General features: G+C 46.1%; 1 protein-coding gene across 1 annotated transcript; it reads left to right on the top strand.

Moving 5' to 3' along the window:
- Window positions 1-8: 8 nt before the first annotated feature.
- On the top strand, window positions 9-17,743 carry LOC118086235 (E3 SUMO-protein ligase ZBED1-like). Its single transcript, XM_060275532.1, has 3 exons — window positions 9-70; window positions 10,655-10,811; window positions 11,149-17,743. Exons 2-3 carry the CDS (start codon window positions 10,661-10,663, stop codon window positions 13,197-13,199), a joined length of 2,202 nt encoding a protein of 733 aa, XP_060131515.1. The 5' UTR covers window positions 9-70; window positions 10,655-10,660; the 3' UTR covers window positions 13,200-17,743.
- The last annotated feature ends 1,422 nt before the right edge of the window (window positions 17,744-19,165 follow it).

Raw genomic sequence — 19,165 nt, 5'->3', positions numbered from 1 at the left:
GCGCCTACGTCACCGCGCACGGCCCAACCGCCGGCGTCGCCCCGTCTCCCTTCCGCCGCCACGTGACCAGGTGAGCTAATGTTGTTGTTGTTGGTAGCTGAAGCAGCTCGGCTACGCCTGTAAACGCTCCGATGCACGCACGCGCATTGCGCCTGCGCGCGTCGCAGCTGCTTGCTCGCACCACCGCGCGCCCTCCCTCCCTTGATCACGTGGCCAAGGCTATGCTGACTCACTCGGAGTCATGTGACGACAGCAGCCGCAAGGTTGCTTGTCGCCCGGCCCGTTGCGTTACAGGCGATGAGAACGGAGGTGGTAGAGTCCACTAAGTTGAGAGGAGGAGGGGGATGTTGAGGATGGCTCGGCTGTACCACTTCAGAGGAAGGGGGGTATAGCTTTATTTACGTGTTTGGTTTATTTAAAAAATTGACTCCTTTTTTTTAAAAAGACAATTCTTAGTTAAATAGAAAACTAGCGGAGCGGGGATTTGTATGTATAAAATGCTGTTTGTTTTGGTTTTGCAAACAGCCTTAATAATTATACATTTAATACTACTACTTCTGCTAAAAATAATAGAAGCTGCCCCGAATATTTAAAGTTTTACATAAGGAATCTTTAAATTACTACTAAGAAAAGCATGGACCTGATAGTGGAAAAATCCCCACCCTCAGAATTGATGTAAAAATATTTATTCTGTGTTTGAGACCTTAGAATTCTTACAGCAGTATGCGGAAAGGATCTTAAAATAGGGATTTGTCAGGGAAAAGATAACGGATACATTTAATTTAAAGAAACTAAATTAAAAAACTAAAATAAAAACTTTGCACCGACACATATACTGTACTGTAAATTAAAATATGCATTTTCCCCTTTTAGATTATGCCTTTCCTCATTTCCCCCCCCCCCCACCCTCTTATTTAGTCATGAAATAGAGAATTTTGTTCCCTGCTTCTGTGTCCCATGGAGACCTAAAGAGCCCTGAGGAGAGAGAAAACCTTCCATCTTACATGTAGATGGAAATACTTTAAATGCTTAGATACTGAATTCAGCAGGACTTGTTCAGGATTGCACTGTTAATGCTTCAACTCAACAAGGATCCTTTGGAAATGAGCTCAGAATGTGGTACCCTTTAACTCACACGGACAGTGTTCAGCTGCTGCCACTCTTGCCCTAGAACAGCGGGCACCTTGCTAGCACCATAACAGCATGAAAACAGAAAGCAGAGGTCAAGGAAACCTTGCCAGAGGAAGCCAGTGTCTAGGAGGATATAATTTGTGACCAGGGAATCTAGAGAAAAAACTGAAAAAATTAACAGCTGCTCTGCATGCCCACGCAATAGTACAGTATGTTGCAGACATGGGAGTGGATGCAAAATGATACAACGGGTAGAGCATAAAACACACAATTGCTGCATATTCTCCATTTCATCTCGCCTTCTCCCAAAAGTCAGCATTCTATCACTACTGGGTATTGCTATAAATTTTTATATATTGGTAATTTGTGCTAATGTAACATTTTTATTGCCGACAAAGGTCCATATAGTTAAAGCTATGGTTTTCCCAGTAGTGATGTATGGAAGTGAGAGCTGGACCATAAAGAAGGCTGATCGCCAAAGGATTGATGCTTTTGAATTATGGTGCTGGAGGAGACTCTTGAGAGTCCCATGGACTGCAAGAAGATCAAACCTATCCATTCTGGAGGAAACCAGCCCTGAGTGCTCCCTGGAAGGACAGATCCTGAAGCGGAGGCTCCAATACTTTGGCCACCTCATGAGAAGAGAAGACTCCCTGGAAAAGACCCTGATGCTGGGAAAGATTGAGGGCACAAGGAGAAGGGGACGACAGAGGACAAGATGGTTGGACAATGTTCTCAAAGCTACCAACATGAGTTTGACCAAGCTGCGGGAGGCAGTGGAAGACAGGAGTGCCTGGCATGCTCTGGTCCATGGGGTCACGAAGAGTCGGACACAATTAAACAACAACAAACATTTTTATATGTAACTCGTGAGTTTCTGTGACATTTTGATTGCCAGTTGTTGCTTCGGTTTGTTGCACACCGCTTAAAGATACTTTTAATACACTAAGACAAGCATAGGCAAACTCGCCCCTCCAGATGTTTTGGGACTACAACTCCCATCATCCCTAGCTAACAGGACCAGTGGTCAGGGATGATGGGAATTGTAGTCTCAAAACATCTGGAGGGCCAACTTTGCCTATTCCTGTGCTAAGAGGTATAGAAATTAAGTAATCAATTCTCACTGCGCTGGTTTTACCTTCACCTTTGTGAATTTATTTATTTATTTTATAGCCTTCCTTTCTCCCAGTGCAGAATCCAAGACAGTTCGCAACTTGGATTTAAAAACGTGTGTTACAAAGAGCCACTGATATTTACAATCATTTTATATGTAACTGCATCTCTGTAATTTTATATATATATACACATACTGAATATGCTCCACGTATATTGTCTGTATGCTCCATTATTGTCTGTATTGTTATGTGTTTGTACATATGGTTATAAATAATAAACATAATTAAAATAATGATAACAATGCTGTGTGGGAGTATTAATGTTTTTTGTTTCTTACTATGGCATATATTTTTGTGTTTACAGTATAAAACCACCCCGTGATCCTTGGATGAAGGGATGCTATAGAAATTTAATAAATAATAATAAATCAACAAACATTGGCTTTTTAAAAAAGAGAAAGAAACCCAATAATAATTAAGCAGCTAATTAAGCACCTATAAGACCCCAGGCAGGGAGGTGTGGCAAGGCAGGTGTGATGGCTTATCCTTGATGGTTCCAGTATTCCAGCCCCATCCATTGGCCAGAAAAGGAGCAGTTGTATATAGCAGCCTGCCCCCACCAAAAAGTAGAATTTCTAGTTTCCCCTAGGTTCTCATCCCATCAGCCAGAAGACTAAGGGCTGCAGGTTTGTGTGTACTGTGTACTTAGCAAGAGGCTCAGGTGAGTTGATACTGGTGGCAAAAATAGCAATTTCATAAAACTGCATCATTTCGATGATTCCGTTTCCCTCTGAGCCTACGGCCTAGGTGAAAAGGCCTGTGCTGGCCTACCTTTTTAGTACAAAACAAGTTTTAGATATTGTATATAGCAAGAATATAGTCAGAATTCTCGGTGACCACTGTATACATGAAAAGAGAATTGGCTAGGTGTGGCAATTTTGCTTAATCTTTAATTGTTTTGTAGACGAATGAAAGATGATGATATTATTATTAATAATAATAATAATTTATACCCTGCCCATCTGGCTGGGTTTCCCCAGCCACTCTGGGCAGCTTTCAACAAAATATTAAAATACAGTGGTCTGTTAAACATTAAAAGCTTCTCTAAACAGGGGTGCCTTCAGATGTCTTCTGAAAGAGGATATTGAGAGATATTAAATGAATAAATAATTTCAAACCCTTAAGAAAGGAAGATACTGGAAAATGAGTACCGTATATGTAATCACATGATGTTATTACGAGGACTGAGCTAAATGATTTTGATTGGTTTAGTTTGGGTTGCAACAACTAAGATTGCTGCGATGCTTTGAGTGATTAATAGAAATCACATGTGTCATCTGGGAATGTATACGAAGCTTTGCATTAGATATGGTTCTCCACAGCCATCTGCTAACTTTTGAGGCTGCCCCATGTGCATTTGTATTTTGATAAAGGCCTATTTTTTCACTTGGAGCCTGCATCCTTTTCTTTGGGGTTTCTGTGAGAGACACCTTCCATCTAGGAACTCCTTTTAACTTTCTCCAACAATAGTACTGAATTTTTGCAACTTAAAGAATTGACACCTGAAGTCTTGCTTGCTTTCCTCTTCCCTCCCCATCCCCGATTCCTTTAGTGAGGTTGCGGACAATGGCTGCATTGTCCTTTAGCCTCTCTGCAGTACAGAGCAAATGTTAGGTACTCTATTAATAATAATAAAACAGGTGTAATAATAATAATTTATACCCCAGCCACTCTGGGTGGCTTCCAACAAAATTATAATAATAATCGATTAAACATTAAAAGCATCCCCAAACAGCGCTGCCTTCAGATGTTTTCTAAAAATCTGGTAGCTGTTTTTCTCTTTGACATCTGATGGGAGGGCATTCCACAGGGCAGGCAGCGGCGCCACTACCGAGAAGGCCCTCTGCCTGGTTCCCTGCAATTTGGCTTCTTGCAAGGAGGGAACCGCCAGAAGGCCCTCGGTACTAGACCTCAGTGTCCGGGCAGAACGATGGGGGTGGAGACTCTCCTTCAGGTAAACTGGACCGAGGCCGTTTCGGGCTTTAAAGGTCAGCGCCAACACTTTGAATTGTGCTCGGAAACGTACTGGGAGCCAATCACGTGCTTCTGTCCAATTCCCTAAATAAATTTGTCATGTGGTATTTTTTTCCTGGTTACAGACTTCCTAAAAATGCAACATTTTGAAAGGCGTCGGTGGTGGTGCGCCCTTTTGCCTTTTGGGAATAAGGTTGCACCGACTAGGGACGCTTTTCGCCCCGCTGTGAACTTTTCAGATGAGCCCTAAAGGGATCGCTTCCAGATGAAAGGTTAGGCTGTAATCCCATTTTGCTGCACCAGGAGCGGTGAGGCTGCAAACAGCCGAAGCTGCGCTATGCTCATGGTAACAAAGGGGTAAGTACAGTACGCTTCTCCATACATCTCTACACCCACGCGTGCATGCATGCAGAGAAGAGTGGAAATTCATTGCGTGCCTCCTCGCTCTTTTCCTCCTTTCCTTTATGCCTTCAGCTTCTAAAAAACTTTCCTTCCACCTGTGCGCTCAAAGCAGACGTGCTTGCTCTTTAATGTGGGGTTTTAAAGGGAAAGGAGGAAGCGGTTCTAAAGGGGAGAAATCCACCTGCAAAAAGAGGAACGCGCCCTTCCCGGTCCCATCGGTTCTCCTGCGCAATGGGTGTCTGTCTGGGTGGCTGGGCTGGGTTGCAGCACGGACGGAGCTTAAAAAGCATTTCATTTCCAGGAGTAGCACGCATTGCGCCTCTTTGCTTCCCACCCACGTTAAGCGTGTTACAGTATTTTACGTGAGGGTGGGGTGGGGCGCGGGCGCTTGGTCTTCTGGATGTCTGCTTGGAAAATTTAGCCAATTGAAATATTTGATGCAGTTGTGTAGAGATCAAGAAACGGAATGGATGAATCGTGAGCTCCCGAGTTTTAAGCTACAGCATTTGTGTGTATTTATGATTTTCTTCTCGCGTGGCTGCCTTGGGGGCTCCGATGTGTCTGGATTTAAATTGTGTGGGAGCCAGTGTGGTGTGGTGGTTAAGAGCGTAGACTCGTGATCTGCGGAACCGGGTTTGCGTCTCCGCTCCTCCACATGCAGCTGCTGGGTGACCTTGGGCTAGTCACACTTCTCTGAAGTCTCTCAGCCCCACTCACCTCACAGAGTGTTTGTTGTGGGGGAGGAAGGGAAAGGAGAATGTTAGCGCTTTGAGACTCCTTCGGTAGTGATAAAGCGGGATATCAAATCTAAACTCTTCTTCAATTGCGAAGGGGGAGAGCTCCTGTCCTTGGTATATCTAAGGTAGATGATGGGAACTGCCTGTTACATTTCATGCAGACCTATTAAATATTAAATCTAAGGCTGCAAGCTTTAAGCTGTGTGATTTAATGGGTTAAATCTTCAAATTCATTTAAAGGGGGAAAGCGGCTATGTCAGTTTAATTATAAATGTCACTAAGGGTGTGAAACAGCCTTTCAGTATGTGTTGCTTTTTAATGAGAACAGGGAATGTGGAGTACTGAGACAAATAAAAATCAATATTTCAAGCCACACCGCCTCCTTGTTGCAAAAGGGTGTTTGGAGCTGCTGATTTTGCAAAAAAAGGGGCTGGAGCTGCTGATTTTGCAAAAGGGGGAATGCACACTCCCCACCCCCACCCCCAGCTTCACCTGGATTTAAAAGCTGGTGTGTTTAATCAGGAATACTGCCTGGCTTCCAAAACAAGTACCACATAATACTGCTAGTTCCTGTTCTCTCAGCTGGTTAAAGTTGCAAAGATTAAGAGGATCTGAGGATCGGCAGAAGGCTCGATTTCGTGAATAGTGGGTATAGGCAGAATTACCTTCTTCTGTACCTAGGGGGTGGCAAGAGTCTCCTTCGTTCTAGGATTCTAAACAAACACCTTGCAATATGAACATGTATTCATTGGTTAAACCAAGAACTAAATGCTATTCAGGTTATCTGCAAAAACATCTGTGCTTCATTGGCAGACCTTGTTTAGTAATAGGAAGATCTTGTTACTTAGAAGCAACCAGATAGGTAGGCCAGGTAAAATGGGTACCAGCTTCATCCTGCAGGATGATAGCTCAGTTGGCTAGAGCATAGTGCTAATATCGCCAAGGTTGCAAGCTCGATTCCCGTATGGAACAGCTGCTTATTCCTGCTTGCAGGGGGTTGGACTGGATGACCCTCCGGGTCCCTTCCAACTCCGCAGTTCTAAAACCCTGCAGGTGCAACAATGCACAGGCACAGCCTCCGGCCAGTGCAGACTCGTTGCAATGTTGGCAGCAGCTGTAGCTGTCCATCAGTCGAGCCAGAATGCTTTCTGGTAAAGGGAGCCTTGGACATGTGCCGAAACTCTCTGTTTGCATCTGGTCTCCCATAGGGCCTCTGGATCTGCTGTTCTGTGCACATATTGTGGAAATGACCTTCCTTTTCAGTTAGTGAAGCGCAGCAGCTCAGCCAGGGTCAAAATAGGAGCTTACATTGCAAGAGACAGACATTGCATGAAATCTCATGGGCAGGGAGAAGGTCTACAGTTAAGGTTTTAGATGTACACAGAGCAAACCCTCCTATGCATTTTTCTTCAAAAGCCCAGGGTGTTTAATCAGGCTTGCAGCCTAGCTAAGTGTGTCTAGAATCACATCCTTAATTTATTTGCCATTCTACCCTCATCCCCCAAAATGAGTTGGTTTCTAATCCATTTGAAAATGCAAAGGCAAGGGTGCTGGAGAATGACTCTTCTGCTGGGTACCATGCAAAAACAATATAATGCAAACGTAATTATCTTTTGTCATATCCAGACCATATACAGGTGAAACTCGGAAAATTAGAATATCGTCGAAAAGTGCATTTATTTCAGTAATGCAACTTTTTATTTTATTTTTTTCTTTTAATTTTTACAAATGCTTTCTTTTGGAAATTCCACAGTAATAAAACAAATACCAGGTAGCTACAATAATACATCGCTATTACATTTAATTAATTACATTCCATTTATAATTGACCCGCCTAACGACAAATACCGTACCCTGTTTCTCCGAAAATAAGACGTAGCCATAAAGGTAATTACAATTACAACAAATAAAGGCTCGCCATATCTTGCTTTGCATGTCATGCATCTATCTCATATATTGGTTTCACCTTTTAAGTTGCATTACTGAAATAAATGCACTTTTCGACGATATTCTAATTTTCCGAGTTTCACCTGTATTTTCAAAGTGCTCTTGTACCCATTGAACAGTCTGGATGGTCTCTTCCTCCAGAGAATCCTGGGAACCTTGGTTTGTTAAGGGCACTAAGAGTTGTTTGACCGCTCAACTACAATTCCCAGAACCCTTAACAAAGGATACCTGGGCAGGGGGGTAGAGCCAGGACTGTTAAAGTGGCATAAGAGTTGTTTTAAATGCACGATGTGGGTGTTTGATGATGACGCGCTTCCTTACACAGAGACTGGCTCGGGGCAGTGGCGTAGCATGGTTTGCCGGTGCCCGGGACGCACACGCCGGGCAAGGTACAGAGGGTGAACGGAGCCCACAGCGCCACCACAGTCCTCACCTCTGATGCTGTTGGAGTGATCGCCCACAAGAGCCGAGCAAGGCTGCTCTGCAAATCCCACTACCAGCCAGGTGGTCATTAAGCGAGGAGGCTGGGGACACAGCAGCAAGTCCAGGCTGGGCTTCAGGGCCCGGGACCTCCAGAGGCAAACAGGGAAGGACAGGGAGGCAGAGATGGAACCTGGCTGGACAAGGCTTCCCGCCGAAACCAGCACTTGCCTGGGGGGCATGGTTTGTGCTGCTCAAAATTGTGTGCCTGGGGCTGCGACCTGGGTGGGCAGCATCCAAGGTACCAACCCCCTAAGTGAATCCATCCCTTCACCAAATGGTACTTTGGGATTCAAGCACTGTTGTTGACATCCGTCTGCCTCAAGAGGCAATGGAGTGCACCTCTGGGGGTGAAGTCAAACCACTGTGTTAGCAGCAGCGAAGTGACCTCCCTGGGGCGCAAGCCTGGGCAGTGTGTGTGGAGGTCCTGGGCTGCCCAGATAACAGGATCCCTTTCTAGGCCTCGCTGATGTGGTCTGAAGGAAAGCAGAGCAATAAAATCTGGGACATTTGAAAGACATGGGAACTATGCTTCCTTTAAGACCAGCCAAGCACTTCAGGATGACATGCTGTTTAGCTGAGTCATAAGCTGCTGAAAGATGCTTGCAAGGCAAGTAAAAAAAAATAGTGGGCAGATGGCATTTATATGATTTCCTGCACCACCAATATCTAGTGAATGTTTCTGTAAAACACCTCCAGTTTATATAGGAGTATGTCATGGGACAGGTGACCTTCAGGGACTCTCACCCCCTCCAATAAATTCTAGTCACTCTGCTCCTTGTGAGAACAGAAATACAACAGCGTAACCGGCCATATTCTCAGTCACCAATTTATAGACATATATATAACACCAAATGACAAAATCATACACACAAGAATATGTAACATTCAAACATCATAGAAAAACGTATGACAAGATTCAGTCCAAATATCAGTCCAAAAAGTCTTGAATACAGCTCATATAGGGCATCCATATGGCATATGAAAAGGTTCCAAGATGTTTTCAATTAGATGAATGAGGATATTGCATTCATAGATAAGATACTAACTGGACCTCCAAGTGTTGACTCCCAAGTGTTGGTCAACACTTTATCTATGAATTTATCAACAATTTATCTAACAATTGCTTCATACAGTGATCTTTTCCAGGCTTACCTGGCAGTACCAGGGGCTGGGGTATATGAGGTGTTAGGGGAGGGATAGTACCTCTACTGGGGGACACGTCATGCTCCTACTGGGGCAGTTCGTCCACCTTTGGTCCCCACCCTGCACTCAGCTCTCAACTGGGGCTCCTAGAAGCTGCCGGCATACAGCAACAGCCACATCCTGGGAACAGCTTTGACTGGCCGGCTGAACCAGGTGAGGGTATTTGATGGGTCTCAAACTCTCAGTGAGTTAGGGACTTCCCCTGCATGCAAAGAGAGGCTCTGGCAGATTGAGCAGACAAGGCCAAGAGGGGGTCCAATGGTCAAGAAGGCGGTTTCTGCACGTGCTGCAAAGGGAAGCGAGGGGCAGGTGGGGCTCGTCCACCTGGCAAGGTAGCCCATCGAGGAGAAGGGAAACTCTGATCCTCAACCTCTGCTGCCTTCTGGGATATCTTTGGGAGAATAAAAGGCTAAAGGAGTAAACCCTACACCAATGCGGAGTTGCTAAGATGGTTGGGTGGCGCCTTGTATACCTCCTTCCGGCAACTCCTGCAACCAAGCTAGAGCCAAATGTCTTGCTCTGCTTTCCTTTGGACCACATCAGCCAGGCTGAGAAGAGGGGTCTTGTTGTCTGGGCAGCCCAGGACCTCCATCTACACTGACTAGACTTGCACCCCGGGGAGTTCACTTTCGCGGTTTGATTTCACCCCCGGAGGCGCACTCCATTCCCTCTCGAGAAAGACAGGTGCCAACAACCAGGGACTAAACCTGGCGCCTTTTGGAGACAAAGCATATCCTCCACCTCTGAGCTCCAGCTATGCGATATCCTGGGTGCTTTGTGGCATAAATGTCTCTCCACAAGCCATGTTGTCGCATTAGGAGCACAGGAAGTTGCCTTGCACAGCGTCAGACAGCTGGCTCAGTATTGTTTCATGTGATTGGCAGTGGCTTTCCAAGGTTTCAGGCAGGGGGTCTCTCCAAGCCCTACCTGGAGATGCTGCCAGGGACTGAGCGTGGGACATTCTGCATGCCAAGCATGTGTTCTGCCACTGAGCTATGGCCCTTGCCATAGCTATCCATTAAATCTTTTAATATTCTGCATAGGCTCTGGGCTGCTGAGAAACTCCTTTAGCCAGCTTGCTTTGGGTTTTGCTTCTTCATCTGCTTATACAGAGGAGCCAGCCCCTGGGGGCTGTGGGGGCTTCAGCCCTACAATAAAATATTTGAGGGGGCTGGTTCCCCACAAAGTTGATGGGCATTCCCATTCAAATTGTGCTTGTGCAATGCATCATGTGATCGATAATGCAGGGCAGGGCTTACCTGGGCCCCCACAATATTTTATTTGACACGCCTGTGAAGCTAATATATAGGTCATGCAATTCATAGATTTTTAAAAAAATCTAGATTGGATTTCACGCAGAACCTTTCTAGAACCGATGTAAGCTAAGATGTGCGCTGCCTTGCTCTTGACTCCTTATTTGTCACCTTGCAAAGACTTAAGTTTCCTGCGAGGAAGCGGTTCCAATGGAAGTAGGTGTCAAAGTGAAGGTAAATTACCCATGCAGAAGCTGCTTTTGCGTGTGTGGATCTACACTCTTGCTCTGCTTTTTCTCCCAGTGATTCTCGCTCTGTTTCTCTCCCCTCCTCTTCGATTCCCCACAAGACCGAAATGGAAGATGTGAGCTCCAAAAGGGTCAGCGAATTCTTGCAGAAATGCGTCAAGCTAGAGGATAGCGAAGGGGACGCCCAACCCAAGGAGGAGATCATAGAAGTGCAAACACTCCCTATCCTTGCACCATCCTACCCTCAGACAGTACAAGGTATGGAAGTTCCCTTCCTCGCATCCTCCGTTGCGATCATTTTTATCTGTTTATTTATATGCCACTTTCCCCACAAAATTGTGCCCAGAGGTATGAAGAACCCCCCCTCCTTTTAAATAGAATCATAGCAATAAATACCAAAAAACTATCCATATTGGCCTAACGAGGCTAAAAATCAACTAACCTCATTTAAACTGAACATTGCATTGTTACAATTTACAATATTAAAGCCGGGATAGCTCAGTCAGTAGAGCATGAGACTCGTAATCTCAGGGTTGTGGGTTCGAGCCCTGTGTTGGGCAAAAGGTTCCTGACCTCTCTCCTCTTATTCCCATAGAGGAAATATCCATGGTCTTCAATACCTGCGCGATGCCAGCCAGCCTGGGTCCATGCACCAGGCGGAGGCGCGAGAAAGGCAGTAGCCACGACGGGACGAGCGCCTCCCTCTACGTCGACCGCCGCAAATCCAAGGTGTGGAACTACTACACAAAGCTGGGGGATGCCTATGTGGAGTGCAACGTCTGCAAGAAGCAGCTCTCCTTCCACAACAGCACCACAACCATGAGGGAGCACCTCGTGAGGAAGCACAGCATCCGCGACACCCTGCTTTCTCAGCTGAAGGACGACCAGGTGTCCGACCCCGACTACGTGGCCCAGGAGACGGCGATAAAAAGGGCCCGGCAGCTGACGCCCGAAAACAGCAACCAATACCACGCCGTCTCCTGCGCAGAACCCAGGACGGACGTGATTCTGGAGCTAGTGCTGGAAATGATCTTCCGGGACCTGCACCCTCTCTCGGTGGTGAAGGACAAAGGCTTTGGCCTTCTGATTGGCTACCTAGAACCTAGCTTTATTCTCCCGTCCCCGATGCAGCTCTCTAGCATGTTGTGGCACCGGTACAATGTGGTCAAGCAACACCTAGAACACTACCTGCAAACGGCCCAGTCGATTGTGATCTGTGCTGAGTTCTGGCTGTCCCAGCCCAACCAGACCTACTTGACCATCATGACTAACTTTATCGATGGGGAGTGGAGGCGGGCGAGGTGCATCTTGGAGACCCAGCAGGTGCACGAGGACAAAGGAGAGAGTAACTTGGGAGACCGGCTGTACTCAGTCCTGACGGACTTCGGGCTGTCCAACAAGTCTGTCTTCTGTGTGATGCACGACAGCCTGCAGGATTTGGGGGCCAACTCCTCGCAACTCAAGTGCATCTACGGCTGGACCAGCCTGTGCTGTGCTGCCCACCTGCTGCACCTGTGCGTCAAGGCGGGTCTCGAAGTGGAGCAGGTGCAAGAGGCCCTGAGCGCTGCGCGCAGCATCGTCTGCTACTTCCAGCAGGACGCGAAGGCCACCTGCTCACTCAACAGCAAGCTGGAAGCCATCAACAAGACGAAGCTGAAGTTGGTGATGGACACTGGGGCTCGGTGGATAACCACCATTGAGATGTGCGAGTGCCTGCTGGACCTCAAGTGGGCTATCATGTCCGTGTTGGAGGAGCACCCCAAGGGAACGACGGTGGTCCAGAACTTGGCCGACCACCAGTGGAAGCTCTTGCAGGACCTGGTGCCCGTTATGAGAACACTCAAGATCGCCACGTCCTTCTTGCGGGAGGAGCAGAACTTCTCCATCTCCTCCTTGATGCCGTGCATCCACGGCATTGTCACAGCCATCGGGCAGCAATCGGAAGAAGCAAGCGGCGTCATCAAGACCGTGGTGAGCAACATCAGGTCGGAGCTCACCCAGCGCTGGGGCATCTTGGATGACGAGAAGTTGCTGGAGAGCCCAGCAGTGGTGGCATCATTCCTGGACCCACGTTTCAAGGAAATGAGGTTCCTGAGCCCCAGCCTGAGGAGCGAGCTGCACAAAAAGATCAAGAGCATGCTCTCCCAGTTCTTCAACCACCAGTCCCCGCTGTCCAACCAGTTCTGGGTGCCGAACGCTGACTACAAAGCAGAGGTTGGCGAAACGGCCTGCCAGATCTCTGCCCATAAGGAGAGAGGCCCGAGCGGGCAGTCTCAGAGTATGTACGACATCCTTTTGGGGAAGGACCCCACGGAGAGTATGCCTGAGATCCATCAGCAGCTGGAGAACTACATTGTGGAGCCTCTCTGCAAGCGCAGCACGAACCCCTTGGACTGGTGGAAGAACAATGAACACCGCTTCCCCTCCGTAGCCAGGTTAGCCCGGCAATACCTGGCCATCCCAGCGACGGTCGTGCCACCGGAACAGGCCTTTGCTGCCAGCGAAAGCGCTCTGGAGCACCGGAGAGGTGTGCTTGCTCCTGAGAACCTGGACCAAATCCTCTTCTTGCATCAGAATTTCGATTTTTTAGAATCGATGAGAAATGGCAATGAGAATCTGAGTAAGGCAGTTCACAACCAGTACTGAAAGTCAGGTGTGGCGAGACCTGTGTATTATGGTGTGGCCACTACACTGGGAGATGAGGAGGGATGCAAAGTCTTGAAAGGGGGACACCTTGGCCCTCAGCTTACTTTAGAGGAGGCACAGGTCTGGGTCTGATCTTGCCTGCTTAATTTAAAGATGAAAGTTTGCCTGCTGTCTAAACTCACCCTTGTTCTTCACCAGGCATCCCCAAACTTTGGCCCTCCAGATGTTTTGGACTACAATTCCCACCTTCCCTGATCACTGGTCCTGTTAGCTAGGGATCATGGGAGTTGTCGGCCAAAACATCTGGAGGGCCGCAGTTTGGGTGTGCCTGTTCTTCACTGTAGTGGTATCCCAGCCCACAACTCAAGAGTAGTGTTTTTTCTTGAAAGGGTGTGCTGGACTTGGAGCAGTAAACAGACCATAGAAGGGCCATATCCAACAATAATCTCAAAAGATACAGGTGTGTTTCTGGAAGGCCAACCCTAGCCTGGAGGTCTGTAATCAACCTAACCATTTACCTATCTTATCCTGGAAAAGAAGGTAAATAGGGAGAGAATGTAGAAATCGCTCCAGAGCTCGTGGGGCTCACTTAGTTTAGTGCATTATAATGCTGTAGTGTGTGTCTTCATTTTCATTTGCCTTTAAGGTTCCTATGAGGCCCTTCCATTGAGGGAGACATAGGTGTTTTGAGCCTCCACCACCCCTTTCCCTGTGCTGGAATCCTGTAAAACAGAGGTGGCTAACCTACCACCCGCCAGATGTTGTTGGGATGCAATTTCCATTGGCCTTGCCGGCTAGGACTTGATGGGAGCTGGAGCTCAACATTTGGAGGTCTGCAGGTGAGCCACACCCTGCCTTAGGAGAAAGTTGTGGCTCTTTCTGCACATCGGTTTACCATGTGCTAGTCCCCACGTAATGCAGGAGGCGGCCACCACTCACACCTCTTCACCCTCAGAGTAAACTAGGTGCTTCTGTTTTTAAAAACGAAATAATGCTGGGCTGTGGCAACTCCCCATAACAACCCTTCCGCATCAAGACGCCAGGACCAAGTCGGCTGCAGGAAGCCTACACTTCCACCCAGAACGAAGACGTCTGTGCAGTATAGCTGTACCTTGAGGGTGAGCGCTAATCCTGTCCTACAGACTTTCCCAGTTCCCTTGCCTTGTACTAATCGGTGGTGATGGGATTCCAGAGGCTCAAAATGCGCATGTTTCCACCTGCAGAGGGGAACATGCAACTTAGTCTGTGAGTGGGTGGTGCGTTTGTTATGTAGACCCTTCCAGGAAATCCATTCAGATACTCGTAAAGCCAGCCCTCTCTGGGCAGGTCAAAACCTTGTGATATTCACACAAAGTGACCCCTTGATCTGAAGGTGAGATGAACCTCTTAAGGCTCGTCCACACTCCCGCTTGTCTCGTGCTTACTAGGCGTGGGTCCAGGTGGTTTTGCCTTTGCCCCGCTGCTTTCTCCTGGAAAATCTGCTCTGCAGCACTGATTTGGAACAAATGACATGGAATCGTAGAGTTGGAAGGGGCCAATCCTCTGCATTCTGGGAATATTTTGCCCAACGGAAAGCCCAATTGTTCCAGTTTAGCAGCAAACTAAAGGTTTTCCTGGAGGAAAGTGGCAAGGCGAACAAAAGTGTGGATGAACCCCCTAGGCTGAACTGCTAGCAATGTTTTGTTTTTCAGATAATGCTTCAAAGCTGCACCTGAATTTGGACCATTGCAAGGGTAGGGAACGGAAAGGACTAGGGCGAGGGTTAAGAATGACGAAGTATGCCTTGAAAAGAACTTGCACTGTAGTGCCCTTTTATAACAAAGCAGACAGCACTGTAGGTATATCTCTCTAAGGCTATTTTCGAAGTGACCCCTGCTGCGCGTAACTGAAGACTGAGCCTTTCTCCTTCGGAAGGAAACCTTTGATGTCGTTGATCACAGTTGCACTAAATGTTTAAATGCTTTCCCTTGAGGCCGCTTTCTTTTGAGTCGATTAGCAACGGCAAGAGAGAGTGGATATCGCGGAGTCGGATTCCTTTTTTAAAACGCATTCGCCGATTTTAAGTGAGATGCGAGACTCGGAGTTATGCTCGCAGGTCGCGTTTTGCAAGTAGCCACACAAGCTAGCATTTTCACATGGGGAAAACACCCTCTGGCTGGGGTCTGTGTTCGTAACCCAACCTCTGCAGCATCCTGGAAGCGTCAAGGAAGAACAGCAACGGGTTAAAAAGAAAGTGTGCCCCTCGACTCAAGATGTAGCATACATGAGCATGAACCTGTGAGAAGTACTTGCCAGTTCTGGAGTAGCAATCTCCCACCGAGGGTGACTGAGGGTAGGAGCGTGAACAATAAAACCATTATAATCGACACAAAAATACAGATGCTGAAGATATTATTGACATAGCCGCCAGAGGCTTGGGAAAAACAGGAACGTCTTTATGCTGCAGTGAAATTCCGTAAGTGTCAAGGCCTTCAGTGTCCCTAAGGAGAGGGAGTTACACAGCTGGGGAGCAACTCCAGTTCAACGAAACGCTCCTAGGTGGCTTCCAATTTTGAGCCCTATCATAAAAACGCTTCTCTCCCCCCCACCCCCAAACATCTTTCATCTTTCATTGGTTCAATGACTAATGAGGTTTCCTCAGCAATTAGCAAGCTCTTCTGACTTGCAAAATTTTGACTTTTCCTCCTTCAGCTCTTCCAGGTTCTGTAACTCTTATTTGTTCATCTTTATGGCTTCAGACTCTTTGTGACCCCCCTGGACCATAGCACGCCAGGCACTCCTGTCTTGCACTGCCTCCCGCAGTTTGGTCAAACTCATGTTTGTAGCTTTGAGAACACTGTCCAACCATCTCGTCCTCTGTCGTCCCCTTCTCCTAGTGCCCTCAATCTTTCCCAACATCAGGGTCTTTTCCAAGGATTCTTCTCTTCTCATGGGGTCATGAAGAGTTGGACACGACTAAACAACAACAACATGGTTTCAGAGGTTTGCCTGTCATCCTTGTAAGCTGCTCCTGTTTCTTTTGTGGCCATTTCAGTCTGTCCTGCAAAAGTGGCAGCTCTTTTGCCAAAATCATCCTTGCTGTCAGTTAAGGTATTTCTTGACTGGAGAATTGGAGATTCCTCAATGAACTCCTTTCAAAGGCATAGACATTCTTCATCATCACTCAGTCTACCATTTACCAACATCCCATCTGGTATATGTCGAGTTTATTACACCATCTCATTTTCGCAAATACTCTCCCAGTCTTTCCTCCTTCACTTCCTTCCTTTCTAAAAAAAATTATCAATTTTTTGCATAAAATTTGTACATCCTTTAAAATTCATATCTTATACAATATTTTTTGGACTTCCATCAATTTGGACTTTCCAATTTTCCTAACATCTTCTTGTATTCCATAATTCACTATTACTTTTAAAAAACAATAACCATTTTTTTACTATCTTAACTTTTTCCTGTAAATATTTCATATCGTTCTCCTCACAAAACTTTTTGCAAACCTACAAGCGTAATTTGTTGTTTACAATTGTCTTTCAAATATTTCTCAAATTTAGTCCAATCCTTCAAGAACCTCTGGTCCCAATTCTGCGTAGTCCATTAACTTCATCTGCCATTCTTCTATCGTTGGTAATTCTTGTTTCCATTTCTGTGCCAATAGTACTCTTACTCCTTCACTTTCAATTCTTCCAACGCAGAGCAAATTGTAAAACTGTCGGTATATAGGATAGCGTAATGCAAAGCTCTGTACAGCACATAGTGTCTGGTTATCTTGCTGCAGCTGTTTTAGCAACTTGTTTTTAATACTGTTTTTAATGCTGTAATCTACCCTGGGACTATAGAGCAGGCATCCCCAAACTGCGGCCCTCCAGATGTTTTGGCCTACAACTGCCATGGTCCCTAGCTAAGAGGGCCCAGTGGTCAGGGATGATGGGAATTGTAGTCCAAAACATCTGGAGGGCCACAGTTTGGGGATGCCTGTTAATAGAGTAAAAGGTGGGTAATAAATTTATAATTATTATTAATTTTTTCGGTCTCTTTTTCTTTAAAGCACTTTTTCTTTTTAAAGACAAACTCTTTAACTGAAGGATGGATAAACTATAAGCAACCTGTTTGGGGGGGCAGGTTCTTTATGCCTTGCTGGCTTCCAAAAGGTGAACCAATTGTGTATACAGCATGACCATGTCCTGGCATTCCCAATCTGGGGTAGATCCTCTCGCAACATCCATGATTTTTTAAAGTTTCTTCAGGAACGGATAAATAAATGGCTTGGAGCCAGCACCTTCAAGAGAACAAGTGGCCTCTCTTGAGTAGTGTTTTTTCTTGCCTGGGTGAGGATCTGATCTATAAACATTTCCTCAAGGCAATTGTGCAGTCCTACATCCCGGTCACAGATTCCTTTCTTGGGACTTAAATTGGGTTCTCACAATCCATAGCTACCTTGTGACCTGAAGCTTTTACAGAGTTGGTTTCAAAGTCAGAGGGACAGCTTGAGTTTATGAATGAAAAACTTTATTTGTGTCAGCTGTCGGCCACAGCAACAACAAAAAGTGCAATATACACAGAACAAAATAAAAGGCAATGATATAAAACACAGTTTAGGGTCCACAGCTTGAGTTCCTATCTGACCATATTCAACAGAGTCTTCTGCACTCCAGTGCCATTTTCATTTTCTTTTACTTTCAAATTATTTTCTTCATCATTTCATTCAACAGTCTATGTGTGTGCACTTTTGCTGGCTGCAGCCAGCTGCAGTTCTTTCTGATATGGAATGAAATGGGCAAGTCCCGTAAATCCCAGTAGCTTTCCAAGAACCTGGATCGCACTATTCACTAGTGAGGCCGAAAACTCGCTTTCCCTCACCGCCTTCGCAATCTTAAATAATGAAATCCGCCACTGACACCACTGCCAAGTTAAACAAGTTTGTGTTTGTGATTTTTCTTTTCATCGCTGTGCTGCTTATGCAAAATAATGGTGCAATAACCTGCTTCAAGGTGCGGTACTTTATAAGGGTAACACTGGGACTAACTGGAAAGATGAGCATTTTGAATAGACAAAATAAAAATTTTAAAAAATAGTTTTGTTATTCATGGGCTCTGCTGATATTTATATAAATGCAAAGTTTTGTTCTGAAATACACAAACTGATAAGCCTGTCCAGTAGTAGCCAGTGGGAGCCAAATTTTGGCTGCCCTAGGGGCTAGCCACAAAAGGGCAAGCAAGGTGGCTAGTTGCCCAAGCTGTGGGGCAAATTGTTCTAGCAGTATGTATAAAGCCTGAATCATGGGGTTGGCGAAGGAGCTAGGATTCATGCAAAAGCTTTAAAATATGCAATAGGTTATGCTCAAATAATAGGGGGAAATATATTATTCCATTTCACCAGCTGTCCTGGGCTTGAAGGACACATTAGGCTACAGAGGGTTTAGGAACTTTCATCGAAAGCTGAAGACCCTGGAAACTTCAGGGCTCATCCACATGGGAGTTTGATGATGACTTGAAGCTGCTTCTCTGCTTTTGTTGTGTCTGCTTGACAGCCACCTCTTTCAAGTGGAGTCCTGACAGCCTGCACTTTCTCGCCACTAAATTCAGATCTCTCTGAGCTGCAGATAATCCAATAAGGGAAGAAAATCCAATATAAAAAGGCACATTACCTGACTGAGGATGCACTGAACATCATTGCATAGGTGGGTTGTTGTTGTTTTTTAGAACATGTGTGGTGAAATTTCACTGGGTGCTCTCTGTTGCGCCACCCCCTTCTTCCATGAGCCCAAAGCAGGGCTGCCCTTTTCCACAGGTTACCATTGTGCTTATTTTTCAAAATGACTCTTTTGCACAGACCTGCTCTTCCATGAATCGGCAGCATTAAAAATAAGTTTGCCCTTGCAGGTACAGAAAGGTCTTTCATACTTTAGTTTGAGATTCCTGCATTGCAGGGGGTTGGACTAGATCAGTGTTTCTCAACCTTTTTTGGGC

This window comes from Zootoca vivipara, chromosome 6 (genome assembly GCF_963506605.1).
Source record: "Zootoca vivipara chromosome 6, rZooViv1.1, whole genome shotgun sequence".
Lineage (NCBI taxonomy): Eukaryota > Metazoa > Chordata > Lepidosauria > Squamata > Lacertidae > Zootoca > Zootoca vivipara.
Note: the sequence above shows the minus strand (reverse complement) of the source record. Positions and strands in the feature narration are given on the sequence as shown.